Here is a 14852-nt window from a genome sequence, read left to right as displayed (position 1 = left end):
ATGAACGGCTACGGCTCCCCCTATCTGTACATGGGCGGCCCGGTGTCGCAGCCGCCGCGGGCGCCCCTGCAGCGCACGCCGAAGTGCGCGCGCTGCCGCAACCACGGCGTGCTGTCCTGGCTCAAGGGCCACAAGCGCTACTGCCGCTTCAAGGACTGCACGTGCGAGAAGTGCATCCTCATTATCGAGCGGCAGCGGGTCATGGCGGCGCAGGTGGCACTGCGCCGGCAGCAGGCCAACGAGAGCCTGGAGAGCCTCATCCCCGACTCGCTGCGCGCCCTGCCGGGACCCCCGCCGTCTGGGGACGCCGCCGCCGCCGCCGCCGCCCCGCAGCCGCCGCCGACCTCGCAGCCGTCCCAGCCGCCGCGCCCTGCCGCCGAGTTGGCTGCGGCCGCCGCGCTGCGCTGGGCCGCCGAGCCCCAGCCCGGGGCGCTGCAGACGCCGCTCGCCAAGCCAGGTGAGAGGGCTGCGGGCGGGGAGCCGGGCCCGCGCGCGGGCGGAAACACTGGGGAGCTCCTGCTGCGGCTCTGCTTGGGGACCCGGGAGGCAGGTCTGGGGACGTGGGCCTGGCCGGGCCTTCCTCTCCAAACTTCGCCAGGCCGGTTCCTAGTCTCCGGGCAGCTGCCGGCTTTCCCTCTGGATCCGGGAGGGGGGACCCGGACGCCCGCGAGGAAGGCGCCTGGGGCTAGCCAAACGAGGGGACTGTGCGACGGGTAACTGAAGAGGTCGTGACAGGTCCAAATTAAAACCCACGCGGGCGTACACACCACCGTGCTTAGGGGTTCCCCGCCTTGGGGCTTTTTAGAGAGATTGGGACGTGTAGGTGCAGGACGGAGCCAAGGCCCAAGAGGCTTGGCTGGCTCCGAGCTGGGCGTTCCTCTCGGCCCGGCCCCGAGGGAACTGGAGCTAACCCAAGCCGGTCTGGTAGCGCACTGTGGTCTGCAGCGTCTTGCACTTTGTTGAGAGAAGTCTCATTTAGAAGCAATAGTATAAAGAAGGCCAGAAAGGCTTCTAAACTGATAGGGAGGAACGAGAATCTGGTGTGGCCAGTGTGAGCTTCTTTTGCAAAATTGCTCAGGTCTTTCAATAGGTTCCCTCAGGCCGCCTTCAGCTGTCTCTGTGGTTTAAAGAAATACAAACAAAACTTGACCTGCAGCCCTAGCCGGTCTGGCTCAGTGGATAGAGTGTCTGGCCTGTGAACTGAAGGGTCCCGCCGGTTTTGATTTTGATTCCGGTCAAGGGCACATGCCCGGTTGAGGCTAGATCCCCAGTTGGGGGTGTGCGGGAGGCACCCGATCAATGATTCTTATCATTGATGTTTCTGTCTCTCTCACTCTCTCCATTCCTCTCTGAAATCAATAAAAACATATTTAAAAAAAAAACACAAACCAAAAACTTGCCGTGCTGTGAGGAAGGCCACGTTTGGAGAGCCCTTTCCCAGGTTCTAGGAGGCTTGGGCCTCATGCTGTAAGATAGGGAGCAAAGACTAAGACTCTTGCTTCCCTTACCTCTCCTCGCTCTTCTCTCCTCTCCTCCGGTGTTGTGCGTTAGAGAGAGTGGGTCTGCCCTGAGCTCGGGAGGTGGGCAGATTTCCGCCCACCCCACTGCTTCCATCCCTTTCCCTCCTCCAGGTCTCTGGTCTGCAAACCCCAGATGCGGCTCTTTTCTCCTGCGAATCTCGACCTTGCGGTCCTGCCCAGCCCAAGCATTCCTTTGATTTTAGGCTCTTGGAATTCAACTGACATGTGTTTGGTGTGGCAAATAGGAAAAGAAAAGGAAAGGCGCCGGATCTTCTCAGGGAGAGGTTAAAGGGGTTTGCTTGAATTTTTCGAGGGAGGGCCCTATAAGGCCTAGAGCCCCAAAGGTAGGACTGTGGTAGAACTTCTGACACCCATCCTCCCCCCCACACACACACCTCCAGGGAGTTTGTGGAAGGCTGCAAAAGCTTCTGGCTTTTGGAGAGGGGCTTTCAGGAGCAGTTGACCGATGTGTGGAGCTGGGGAGATGCACTCACTGGTTTGGGGGTGAGGGGACAGGCAGCCTTGCAGGCCCGGTTCTGCTGCCCTGGATTTTGTGGGTATTTAATCCAAAGTAGGATGTAAGCATTTCTCTGAGGAATGCCCACCCACCCCTGTTGTCTCTCTCCTTCCAATCTGATCTCTTCATACTTGTAGGTTTGCCACATAGGAGGGAGAGAGAAAGGTTTATGTTGCCTTCCTCCTTTAGGTTAGTTAGAACAAGTAACTGGGAGTGTTTTGTCTCGCTTCTAGAAGTTGATTCATGCCAATAACTTTGAACCTCCACTGCCTCCAGAGCAGGAGTCTCAGTGTATGTCCGTAGTAGGTAGCATTTTGCAATGGCCACCTAGCCAGCAGCACTCCTCTAATAATAGGGCTTTGAGTTTGGGTGTCTCAATTCAAGAGGAGATCCTGCCCACGTCCTGTGCCCTTCAACCCATTCTTTGGGATACCCCAAGTTCATGGTTCCTAAAGTGTCACAAGACCAAAAACAGCCCAGGAGGAGGGTAGCGAGGGCAGGAGAAAGGCGGAGCAGCACCTGCGGGCGGCAGCAGGAGGATGCAGGTTTGGGAGAATGAAAGGAGACCGATCCCACTGGACCAACCAGACCGGCGCCCTCTCTTTTATTCTGAGTGCTCAGGGATACCCGAGTCCTCCACATGGAGAGCGGGTAATTGCACAGGAGAAGAGGACGTACCATAGGGAGAGGTCAGAGTGGGGGGTGGCTTTGGGAGACTGAGCCGTCAGGGACCACGGGCTCAGTTTCTAGCTGGTCACACTACATACCTTACACGCTCCTGTATAGGACTTTTATCTTCTTCTTTCAGCTGGCTTGGCCCTATAATTCCATGAAAAATGCCAGTCATCAACCGGATGATGTGGGTGGTGGCGCAGGGAAACACACCCAGAGTAGTTGTTTTCATGAGGAAGGCAAGCGTGCAGGTGGATCGTGCCCATGCGTGGCTCCGTGAGAAAGTCCATTTGGGGTGTCCGTGGAGAGAAACTGCCTGGGCGAGACTACTGGTCGCTGTATATATATCATACCTTTCTGCAGTTGTGCTTATTAGGACTTATTTGTAAGTGGCATACCATGCATAGTTCGACGCAGATCAGATACTGCTGGACAAGTAGCCCTCTGCATGCAGAGAAGTAAGTGACGCTCTGTTCACATGGTAGGTCGGCATGTTCCAGTAAGTGCCCAGACCATCAGGAATCCGTGTCTGCTGGCAACGGATGGAGATGGGTGATCTCTGTGTCCAGGTTGGTCCTTTCACAAAGGGCTGCTTCAGCCTGTAACCGTGGAAATTTCGTCGTCGTCGTTGTTGTTAGCTACGAATGCAGGTGAACAGCACGTGCCCTAGAGAAAGGTCTGCTTGCTGGGCTCCGCTGGAGAGGCCCCGGCCGTTCAGGGAGTGCCACATCAACACCAAAATTCAGTTTTGTGACGGGAAGAAATTCCTTCTTCAGGTTCTGCTTCAGATTCTTTAAAGGACTGGAGTTATTTTATCTAACGGTGTAGTGCAGGTGTCCTCACACTACGGCCCGCGGGCCACATGCGGGTGTTTTTGCCGTTTTGTTTTTTTTTACTTCAAAATAAGATATGTGCAGTGTGCATAGGAATTTGTTCATAGTTTTTTATAAACTATAGTCCGGCCCTCCAACGGTCTGAGGGACAGTGAACTGGCCCCTGTTTAAAAAGTTTGAGGACCCCAGGTGTAGTGTGTTAACCACCCCTTTCCACGTGGCAATGGTTTTAAGGAGAATTTACATATTCTAATGTTATTATTTCTAGCTCTGGATTGAAGCATTCTTTTTTCTTTTGGGGTGTACATTCCCCCCCTGCTCTTTGATTATCATCTGTGACTGGCCTGGAATTCCGACATCTTTTTAAGCCCCAGATTATAATTTAAGCTCCTTTACATACGTACCATTGATTCACTTACTCTCCTAAATTCCCCCTTCATCCCCCTCACACCCTTTCCAGTCCCCCATGAGAATACCCTGGGACCTGTGGCATCTTTCAGCACTCAGTGTTTCTGAGTCAGCAGCCTGAACCAGCCAAGCCAGCCTTTCAGGACCTGGGCTCAGGAGCTGAGGAAAGTTAAGGGTCAACTCCAAGGTGAGAGCTAAAGTTACACTCCTGTATTGCGGCTCCCTTCCCCCAGCCTCACCATTTCCTTCAGGGGAGTGTGTCCTGGGCAGCCTCTGGCGGAGAAGAAAGGTCTCTAGCTGGAGGTTCTTCCTCCGTCAGCATCTGTCATCAACACAAAGATGTGCACAAGGTCTTTAAAGTGTTCTTAAAGGAAAAGGAAATCAAAAGCATCATATTTGGTTAATGGTAGGAGGGCAGGACCAAATAGGAAAGGAGGGTCTCCCTCTCTGTTGATTTCTCCTGAAAAGGGGTGACTTAAGAGACCTGTAGTGAGAGAAGTTGGGAGTTTTTGAAAACTACCTTTATTTTATTTTACCTCGTGCCCGGTACCGAATAGCATCTTTATATTTGCTCTGTGCCTTTCAGCTCCTGCTTCACTGGGTCCTGTCCAGTCTACTTCCTTATTTTAAATTTAATTTACAAAGAAAGACAGGCAGACATACCTGCAGGTAATAACGAGTGTTACCAGGTCACCGGTCCAGGCCGGGATGGGAAACCCTCTGAGGCGGTGTTGGCCAGAAGAAAATGGAAAGGTGGGAAAGACTTTAAGGTCGCGCGTGCAGTGTGCCTCTGAACTTAAACACGGGGTCTGGTTTTACGACAGCGTCATTTGGGGCGAGGGGCTGGACTCAGAGTTGCACTGTGAAAAACGAAAGCCACCTAAATGAAAGGGAGTAAGTGATCCTGTGCTACTGGTCTCTTCCACACCGCACCCCAGGGCTGGCCCCAGGGGCAGGACGCTGATAGTCACAGTTTCTGGCCGTTCTGGAGGCACCTGTCTGTCCATTTCCTTTGCTCCTGGGGCCCTGCCTGGGGGTGGGGGTGGGGGCGGCGAGGGGGGGGGGTGCGCAGCCCAGCTGGGTGAGTGAGGCAGCCCAGCACCTTGCACGTAGGGTGGTGTGTCCGCTGCCTGTGGGAGCAGCCACAGGGCACAAGGGCCCCCGGCGGAGGTACAAGAGTCCCAGCAAACTGTGTTCAGGGGCAGCTGCGGCTGCACTGGGTACTGCCCCTTGCCAGGCTCAGGGAAACTGCAGTTGGGCAGGTGGGGCGCCCCCCATCCCTGTCCCCCACCCAGCCTGCTGCCGTCCTTCCACCCCTCTGCGGTGGGCTCCTTGGCCCAGGAGCCTGGAGCCTGAGGAACAAGACTCTGTGCATTTCTCACTCGCGCCTCTCAGGCCATCCGCTCCCTCCCTGCTGCATGAGCGTGGGGCGCCAGATTTAGCAGAAAACATGCAAATAAAAAACAGGATGGCAAATATCGGGTGGGACACACTTAATCCTAAAAATTCTTCGTTATATATTTGAAGTTGAAATTTATCCGGCAACCCTAGGCGGAGGCTGTCCCTCCCAGCTCCAGTCACCCCACTCAGTGAGCCCCGTGGGGCCCGGGGGTCTCCCAGCTTCCCTCTCTCGGGAGCCCCAGCTGCCCGGGGTGGGCATCGGGTGGTGCTGGTGCCCCTGTGGTGACCTGAGGCCAGGGCTGGCATGAAAAACCAGAGCGTGGCAACCTCCGGAAACCAGACTTCCACTGCCATCGGGAAAGAGCCTGCCCCAGGTTATAAATCTGGGGGATGGCCGTGCCCTGGACTTACACAACCAACTTTTCTTCTCCCTGATGGATGAACTCCCGGGTTTAAAAGATTACAGTAATCACAGGAGGACAGTGTAAATCGAATCTGATAGCAATAACTTTCGGGGAAGGTCAGGCTCAAGTGAAATGTTACCAAGCAACAGGCATTTTGTTTGCAAAATACAATCAAAGAGCATTGATGAGAAATTCTTCGCTGCCGCCAGTCAGCACTTTCTGCTCACAGCTTTACCGAGGGGCCGGGAGTAAATCTCCATAAATCAACCCTCCCGGAGGACTCCAGGACTCGGAGCCCCTTTCTGGAAATGTTGCACTTCTTCCTGACAGGAGGGAGGACGCAGCCCAGTGCAGAGCTATTTGCCGGCCTGCCTACCGCCCCTCCCCTTTCTCTCTTCCTCTCCTGTCCCTTCTCGCTTTCCTCTTTTCTTTGGCTTTTTAACCTGTTGCAGTTTCCCGGCCATTAGCCCCTCAAGCCCCTGGGCCTCACGTCTAGTTTGATGTGACTGTGATGGCACAGCGGACCTTGAACTTGGGGTATGCATGGGTGCCCATGACCAAGGTTAAGTAACGTCTGAGTGTCCCTCCGCAAGAGTCCCACGTGGCTTTAGTGAATCATTTCCTTGTCTGAGCGCTGAGGAAACAAAAAACATAACGCAGTGTTTTTTCCTCTCATTTTGTTGTATAAACAGCTATAAAAATAAGCCCAATCAACTACTGAATGAGAGTATTCTGGAAAATTTAAATATCAGAACATTAGTTCTTTTCCAGATCTCTAATCTCTTGATTCCAATGACAAGTGAGACATACATTTTGCAAAGCTAGGGTCAGTGTTTTGCTTCCCCGACACCCCCCCCACCCGCCGCCACTGATTATTCTTTATTTAATTCAGTGTGTCTGTTGCACCCATAGTCTTTATATGTTGACAACAATATTCCCTCCAATGAAGACACCATAGTCTGCCCAGCTGCTGGCCTTTGAGTTACTTGCTGTGTTTCAATGTAAAATGTGACCAATTACAAAGATAAATTGGAAATTTTGCAGAAGATTAGTTAGGAAACTGTAAGTCTTTCGGTGGCTAAGAGGCAGTGCTTTGATCAAAACCGTTACCCTAGTATATGAAAAATGCTCTGGTTTTTCATATACTCTTACCTAGGAAATGCCTGAGCACATAGTGAGGGATTCAAGGATATTTGCTAAATATATGGATGAATGAATAGACATTTAAAAAAATTAAAAAAAATTTTAATCTTCACCGGAGGACATGCTTAGAGGGAGGGAGGGAGGGGAGGGAGAGAGAGAGAGAGAGAGAGAGAGCAATGTGAGAAACATCTATTGGCAGCCTCTGTACATGTCCAGCCGGGGTTCGGACCGGCTCCCTTCAGATGCACAGGACGATGCTGAACCAACGGAACCACTGCGGCTTGCGTTTTTATAAGCACCAAATACACATGTAGATTTATAGGTAATTTCCCTCCTGCTTCTTGAAAAGTGTTATTTTCTGAATCAAGAAAGAGGTCAAACCTAAATTTTTGTAGGAAATATACTGTAGTCCACAGTTGCAAAACCATCCTTCCTTATATCCAGCCCTTTATATGTCCCCCCAAAATATTGGTCTGCAGAAACCCATTTTGATACTGCCACATGTTATTAACCCAGTGTTGTTAATGGTTTTTTTTATCTTCTTATACTTTTTCTTTTGTTTTGTTAATCCTCACCCAAGAATATATTTCCCCATTGGTTTTTAGAGAGAGTGAAAGGGAGGGAGGAGAGAGAGAGAGGAGAGAGAGAGAGAAACATCGATGTAAAAGAGACACATCAATTGGTTGCCTCCCCAGCACATGCCCTGACTGGGGCCGGGATCCACCATGAGACCCTGGGGTGTGAGGGCTCACACTCTAACCACTGACCCACACCAGCCAGGGCGTTAATGATCTTTTAAAAGGAAAATGTGACTATACATTTTTACTTTCCACGAGTTTTCTTTTCTCCTTAGGAAGAAAAGGGAAGGTTTTAGACCAACATCCATTTCCTGCAGTACTCTAAGTTGTCGGCGATTCAGTTTTTTATGATTCTGTACTTGTAGTATGAGATGGAGATAACAGAAGTTGTACAAATCCTGTCTCCTGCTAGGATTCTGACTGGGCAGCCGGCTCGAGAAGCCGTCCTTGCCCAGGCTCCTGCCTGCCACCGAAGACTTGTTTGTGTGCTTTGGAAGTGACCCACTGGGGATGTTACTCAGAGGTGTGTCCCCCAGTGCTCCAGCGAACAGCTGAGGACATGCCGTCCGTGTTTCAAAATGCCTGACGCAATTTCAGAAGAAAAAAAAAATATCCAGTGACGTGCGTGAGGAAACCCTCCTTTCTCTATGCCAGTGTTTTTTGTATTTTCATTCTGGATGTGAGATACATTTTGTTTTGTAGATACAATTGGATAAAATGGAGCAAACCCACCACCTTTAAGTCAGAAAGATTTTTCATGTTTATGTGTCTTGAGCAAAATGTTTCACAGATGGGGTGTGCTTTCTCAAACTATTTAAAATGAATATCTAGAATTATTTTTTTTGCTTCAGTGCATTTTCATATGGAAAAATCCTCAAAAGAAAGTTAGATTTTGGAACTGTAATTTTATTTTAGATGGAAGTCACTTTTGTGTGAGTGTTCATTATCTCTCTTTAAGGTCCTGTAGCTATCTTATGGCATATATATATATCATACAATATATGTATCTCATTATCCATATAAAAATTTCCTTCTTAGTTGAATATCACCTTTTGAAAACCTTTACCCTAGTGAAAACTTTATTTTAGAGGTGGCTGTGTTTCTACATCATAAAAAATATGAAATCGAAGAGTGAGCATTGAGTAAATTTTAAAGATGTCTAGATGTTTAAGCATTAGAATCAACAGACCATCACTTTCAGTAGACGGTTTGTAATATCAGATGAAGTTGATTTCTTTTCAGTTTTTGTCCAGGAGTTTTGGCTTCCGATACCCATATTCTAGGGGTGAAAATATTATCAGTTGAAGTATAGGCTTCCTCTTCGTGTTCTAGGAATTAGGGTGTCACTTTCAAGAAAAGAAGAGGGTAAAGCATTTTGGGGGTAGTTTCCTTTTCATTTTGTTCGTTGGCAGTTTCACATTTCTATATCAAGAAAGGCCTTTGTGTTTTAGGCCAACACGAACAGTTTATAAAGTTCATTTAGGAAAACAAATCCAGGGATGTAAAGAAACACCTGTTATTACGTTATACGTTATCACTGGGCTCACAGCTCACCCTCTGTCATTACTTGTGGAAGTCTGTGTTTATAACAGAATAATCTACACTACATCTAGTGTAGGTGCAAGAACACAAGCAGTAGACCACAATGCCACAGAACCGCGGGGACTCTGTATTCTTCCTTCGGAAATGACTGTTGGGCGCGGAGTTTGCTCTTGGTGCCCGCGGAGGGGCTAGTCTTCCCTTGCCCCTTGCCGGGTTTTGCGACCTCCATAGCCTTTGGCTGTTGTTTGGGATTCTGCTCACGTGGCACCCCATCGCAGGCCTTTCTGTGCTGCTCAGGTGTATGAACGCCGTAGGGGAGTCCCACTCATTGCGTCTTTCCATGTCTCCTGTCTCCCCTTTGAACACAGTATCAGCAGTGCTGGCCTCGGTTGCTCGGAGGGTTGAGTGTATAGATTTGATTCCTGTGACATCTTATTAGCTCTTCTCACTTGGTCGCCAGAGCCTTGACCCCCAGTTGGAGAGGCTGGTCAGCCCAGACACCTGAGAGTGGGTGAATCAGCACAGCCCACCACCATCTCTTGAGAACTAACCGGAAGTGCGTGCTGCACTGGGCATGGCACAGCAGCAGGGGCAAAGGGTAGCACGAGGACAGTCTGGGGGGGGGGGTGGTGTCACAGTTGGGGAACAAGGTGGCACCCATATAAGATTCCACTGTGGCCTGTTGTACAGGACAGGAAAATGGGTGCAGCCATGGATTTTACACTGCCACAGACCTGCACGCCCGCCATCCCATATCCAGTTTGTTGGGATGGTGTATCGTTTGCCAACCTGAAAAAAAAAAAAAAACACTCTATTTTCATCATGGCAGATGTGTCAGATTAGCCAGAATATCGTTCTCTGGTTCCTGTTTGAATCCCCTTTTTCCGGAGCCTGGAGCATTCTGTGGGAGAGCGGATGTGGTTGGCAGACCTCAGAACCTCTTCCTCTAAGGTTGTCAGTGTTTCACACTCACCCAGGGTAGGGAACATCTACCTTTCAGAGTAGGAAGCTGATTTTAGGTCCACACATTTCTTTTAAAAAATAGTTAAATTTTGAGCTTTTTAGCTAAATGTATACACCCTTTATTTTCTGGAAGAAACACTTGTTTCTCTTACTTAAAAAAATCTTACCATCCCCTATGTCGCTAGGATACCGTGTGTCATATTTCTTTCTGTGTGTGTGTGCCAAAACAACACGTAACAAAATTTACTATTTTAACCATCTTTAGGGGTATAACGTAGTGGCGTTAGCACATTCACAGCGTTGTGCGACCGTCACCGCTATCCCTTTCCGGAACGTTTTCATCATCCCAACCATAAACTTGGTACCCATTAAACAATAAGACACTATTCCCTTCCCCCAGCCTCTGGTAACCACCATTTCTGTCTCCATAAATATATAAATATGCCTATTCTAGGTATCTCAAATAAGTAGAATCGTAGAATATTTGCCCTTCTGGCTTATTTCATTTAGCATGTTTTCATCCATATTGTAGCATGTGCCAGAATTTCATTCCTTTTTGAGGCTGAATGATACTCCATCGTATGTATAGACCACATTTCATTTATCTCCTTACCCATCTGTGGACACTGGGGATGCAGTCACCTTTTGGCGATGGTGGCTGTTGCGACGAACATGTGTGTACATGCGTGTTATATTTAACGCATAGCAAGCCCACCTGAGTGTGTTTGCTTTTCCCCCTGCACATGCCTCTTACCTCCCCAACTTGATGATAAGTTCCACAAGTTAGGGGCAAGTCTCACACTTCTGTTATTTGCTACCATCTATTCTGCGTCTCCGGTATCTTGTGTATTACAGGGATACAAATACCTGGTAATAACAGATAATGAAAGCTGAAGTTAAAGAAATAAGAAAACTGTTTAGCGGTACCTAATGTTGAAAGCGTTCTTCGATGCTCATTTTTGCTCAGGGGGAGCATTGGACTGCTCTTCCAAGCTCCATTGAGCAGGAGCCAGAATCCAATTGTGCGTTCAGTTCATGCTGAGTTAACATACTGGTGACAGTGTGAATTTATAGATACTTTTTTTTTGTGTGTGTGCTGTTTTTCTCTTCTGGATGAAGTATAAGTACCACATTAACTCGGGACATGAAACTGGGTCTCCAGGCCTAGGAAGTTGTAGGAGAGAATATGTCAGATTTCTCTTTCAAAGATGGGTCTTTTGTTCATCCCAGAGTTGCTGCAGAATTAGTTTGTCTGGGCTATACATGAACCCCCTAGAACAGTGGTCGGCAAACCGCGGCTCGCGGGCCACATGCGGCTCTTTGGCCCCATGGGTGTGGCTCTTCCACAAACTACCACGGCCTGGGCGAGTCTATTTTGAAGAAGTGGCGTTAGAAGAAGTTTAAGTTTAAACAATTTGGCTCTCAAAAGTAATTTCAATCGTTGTACTGTTGATATTTGGCTCTGTTGATTAATGAGTTTGCCGACCACTGCCCTAGAGAAATCTTACATTGGGGAAAAAAAGCAGTTTACTTAAAATGCAAATTTGGAGTAAATATGAATTCATATCAGATTTATGATTGAAAGTTGCCCTGATATAATGTAAGAATATCTTTTAAGTATTTTTGCTTGGCACATAGTTATTGCTTTGTGGAGAAACAAAGTTTGGTTTTTTCAGTTATATTTAAGCGACAGCCCATGTTAAAAGCATGTTCATAAATGGTCCTTTAAGGCTTTTAAAGCAAACAACAACACACAGGAGGAGATGGGTTTCAGAAGCTGCTTTGATGAAATTTCACCAACTGGCTGTCTACACATCATCAGGTGTGCCCACAGGGAAGGGGACAAGGAGGCCATTCACGCCAGGAAGTAGAAAACACAGGCAAACCACTTGTTTACAACCTGACAAGTGGGTCCTTAATAATTTTCACCTTTAGATCAGTTACATTGGCTTTCAGAAGACACTGCCAGTACCTGTTTTAAGGAGGATAAAATTCCACTTGCATACAGCTCATTAATAAGGAATATGTCCCTTTATTATAAAGGTCTGATAGCATTTACTTCTGCGAGTAATCCAGTCTTAGCTACTTCTTTCTGCCTGGTTAGCACAGTAATACTAGCCGGTCTGGGGGTAAGGTCTTAGGTCAGAATGTTAAATTTGCAACTGGCTTACTTCACAGCAAATCTCTGCTTTATTTGGAAAGCTGTTTCCCCCTCTCTCTTCTTTTAATTTAAGAGGTTTCTTTAAGTCCTTTCCATGCACTTTGCTAACAAAACAGTTCATGGAAAATGTATCTTCCCCCTTGCACCCCAGGTCCTGGAGTTATGGGTGCTTTTGCTTCATTGATGGGTCATGCTCCTTGCATAGTTCCACGAGCCCTGTCAAGTCACTTCCTCCTTCCCCTCCTGCAACCTGTCCCCCACCACCCAGAATGCACAGCTGGTTTTTCGTGCCTTCTAATCCAAGTTGCAAGTGGCTTTAAAAAAAATGTTTTTATTGATTTTAGAGAGAGAAGAAGGTTCGAGAAGGATAGAGATATAGATAGAAACATCGATGAGAGAGAAACACTGAAGGGCGGCCTCCTGCATGCCCCCCACCAGAGATTGAGCCTGCAAACCAGGCATGTGCCTTGACCAGGAATTGAACCAGTAACCTCTGGGTTCATGGATCGACACTCAACTGAGCCACACCTCACGTGGTTTTAAATAAAGGTTTCAATGTTCAGAGGCTTCTTTCCTTCCCTCTGGCAATCCTGTCAGCTAGTTACTGTACGCGGTATCCTGTGGAAACACATCGGTGCCCCCTTCACAAGGCATACTTAATGAGACATCTGTGCACGGGAAATGGATTTGAAATATTAAACTTGCCCGCAGTTCCTGGTTACCCGCCAGCGGAAGATGTCCTTAAATTCCACCGGCCGCCTCCTTTGCAGAAGAAGAGCCGGAAGGAAAGCCTGAGCTTCCGTTCCTGCCTCCTGGGCCTGTGGGTCCCCGGCCCACAGAAGGCCCCTGGTCGGACTGTGCTGCTGGCAGCCACACCTTCTGTGGGCCTCGGCCTCACGCTGCCCCGTGTTGGAGACAGGCTTCCCTCAACACATCATTCCGAGCCATCACTCTGGTTTCTAGATCTTTATATTCAGGGGTCTTTTTTTTGCCATTTGCCAATGACATAGTTTGGATTTCTTTCTTTCTTTCTTTCTTTCTTTCTTTCTTTCTTTCTTTCTTTCTTTCTTTCTTTCTTTCTTTCTCTCTTTCTTTCTCTCTCTCTCTCTCTTTCTTTCTTTCTCTCTTTCTCTCTTTCTTTCTCTCTCTCTCTCTCTCTTTCTGTCTTTCTCTCTCTCTCTCTCTCTCTCTCTCTCTCTCTCTCTCTCTCTCTCTCTCTCTTTCTTTCTTTCTTTCTTTCTTGCCTGTGGTATGCTATAACGCACTGGGACACATTTCCCCTTCCAGAAAGCCCGCGTGGGCTCCACAGCACATCTGTTCCTCTGTATGCCACCAGGAGAGGATTAACCCAGCTGTTCTCTGCTTTTCAGATTTGACTGAGGAGCGACTTGGGGACAGCAGCTTGGCAGACAACGCAGAGTCCTTCAGCGACAAAGACACGGACCAGAGGAGCTCCCCAGACGTTGCGAAAAGTAAAGGCTGCTTCGCCCCCGAGAGCCCCGAGGTAGTGTCGGTGGATGAAGGTGGGTACGCAGGCCAGAAAAACGGGGGCAACTCGGACAGCCGCTCCGACAGCCCCAAGTTCCACGGGGAGCAGAACCACCTCCTGATCGAGGGCCCCTCGGGGACCGTCTCTCTGCCCTTCAGCTTGAAAGCCAACAGACCCCCCCTGGAAGTGTTAAAAAAAATATTCCCCACCCAGAAGCCCACGGTGCTGGAGCTGATCCTGAAGGGCTGTGGGGGGGACCTGGTGAGCGCCGTGGAGGTCCTGCTGTCCAGCCGGTCCTCGGTCTCGGCCGCCGAGCGGACTGCCGCCGAGCCCGAGAGCCTCGTGCTGCCCTCCAACGGGCACCTCTTCGAACACACCTTGAGCTCCTACCCCATCTCCTCCTCCAAGTGGTCCGTGGGGTCGGCCTTCCGCGTCCCAGACACGTTGAGGTTTTCTGCGGACTCCAGTAACGTCGTCGCCAACCCCCTGGCCGTGCCCCTGCAGCACCCTTTCCCCCAGCCGCCCCGCTACCCGCTCATGCTGAGGAATACTCTGGCGAGAAACCAGTCGAGCCCCTTTCTGCCCAACGACGTCACCCTGTGGAACACCATGACGCTGCAGCAGCAGTACCAGCTGAGGTCCCAGTACGTCAGCCCTTTCCCGGGCAACTCTGCCAGCGTCTTCAGGAGCTCGCCGGTCCTGCCCACGCGCGCCCCCGAGGACCCGCGGATCTCCATCCCCGATGAGGGGTGCCCCATGGTGTCCAAGCAGCCCATTTACACCGAGGACGACTACGACGAGCGGTCCGACTCCTCAGACTCTAGGATACTCAACACATCATCCTAAAGTGGCACCGGATGGGAAGGGACCAGGTGACTCCTTCTGTGCATCTGAACCCTGGGGTGGGTGGGGGGGGAGGCTGAGGAGAAGCCACATCCTGTGTATACCTTTTCCTTCTGTTTGACAGAGTGACTGTGCTTGATTCTATTAGCAATAAAAACATAACTTATTTAATTTCTTGCACTTCACTGGGAAATGCCAAATAGCTCTGCTCTGTGGCTTTAGTGCTGAAATGCTTATTGTACAAGAGAGTCTCACGCTAAGCATAGTCTTGGGAAAGCTGGGACCACGGAAGATTTATTTGGGGATGTGACGCTGAAGGTCAGCCTTGCTCCTAGACTCAACCCGGAGTGTTCCATAAAATCGTATACTTGAAAGCAG

At 49.4% G+C, this 14852-nt stretch overlaps 1 protein-coding gene across 1 annotated transcript; it reads left to right on the top strand.

Annotated features, from left to right (window-relative positions):
- On the top strand, positions 1-14492 carry DMRT3 (doublesex and mab-3 related transcription factor 3). Its single transcript, XM_008145052.2, has 2 exons — positions 1-457; positions 13513-14492. Exons 1-2 carry the CDS (start codon positions 1-3, stop codon positions 14475-14477), a joined length of 1422 nt encoding a protein of 473 aa, XP_008143274.2. The 3' UTR covers positions 14478-14492.
- The last annotated feature ends 360 nt before the right edge of the window (positions 14493-14852 follow it).

The sequence above is a fragment of the Eptesicus fuscus genome, chromosome 15 (assembly GCF_027574615.1).
Source record: "Eptesicus fuscus isolate TK198812 chromosome 15, DD_ASM_mEF_20220401, whole genome shotgun sequence".
Lineage (NCBI taxonomy): Eukaryota > Metazoa > Chordata > Mammalia > Chiroptera > Vespertilionidae > Eptesicus > Eptesicus fuscus.
The sequence above is the reverse complement of the archived record's forward strand: the minus strand, read 5'-3'. Positions and strand labels throughout refer to the sequence as shown.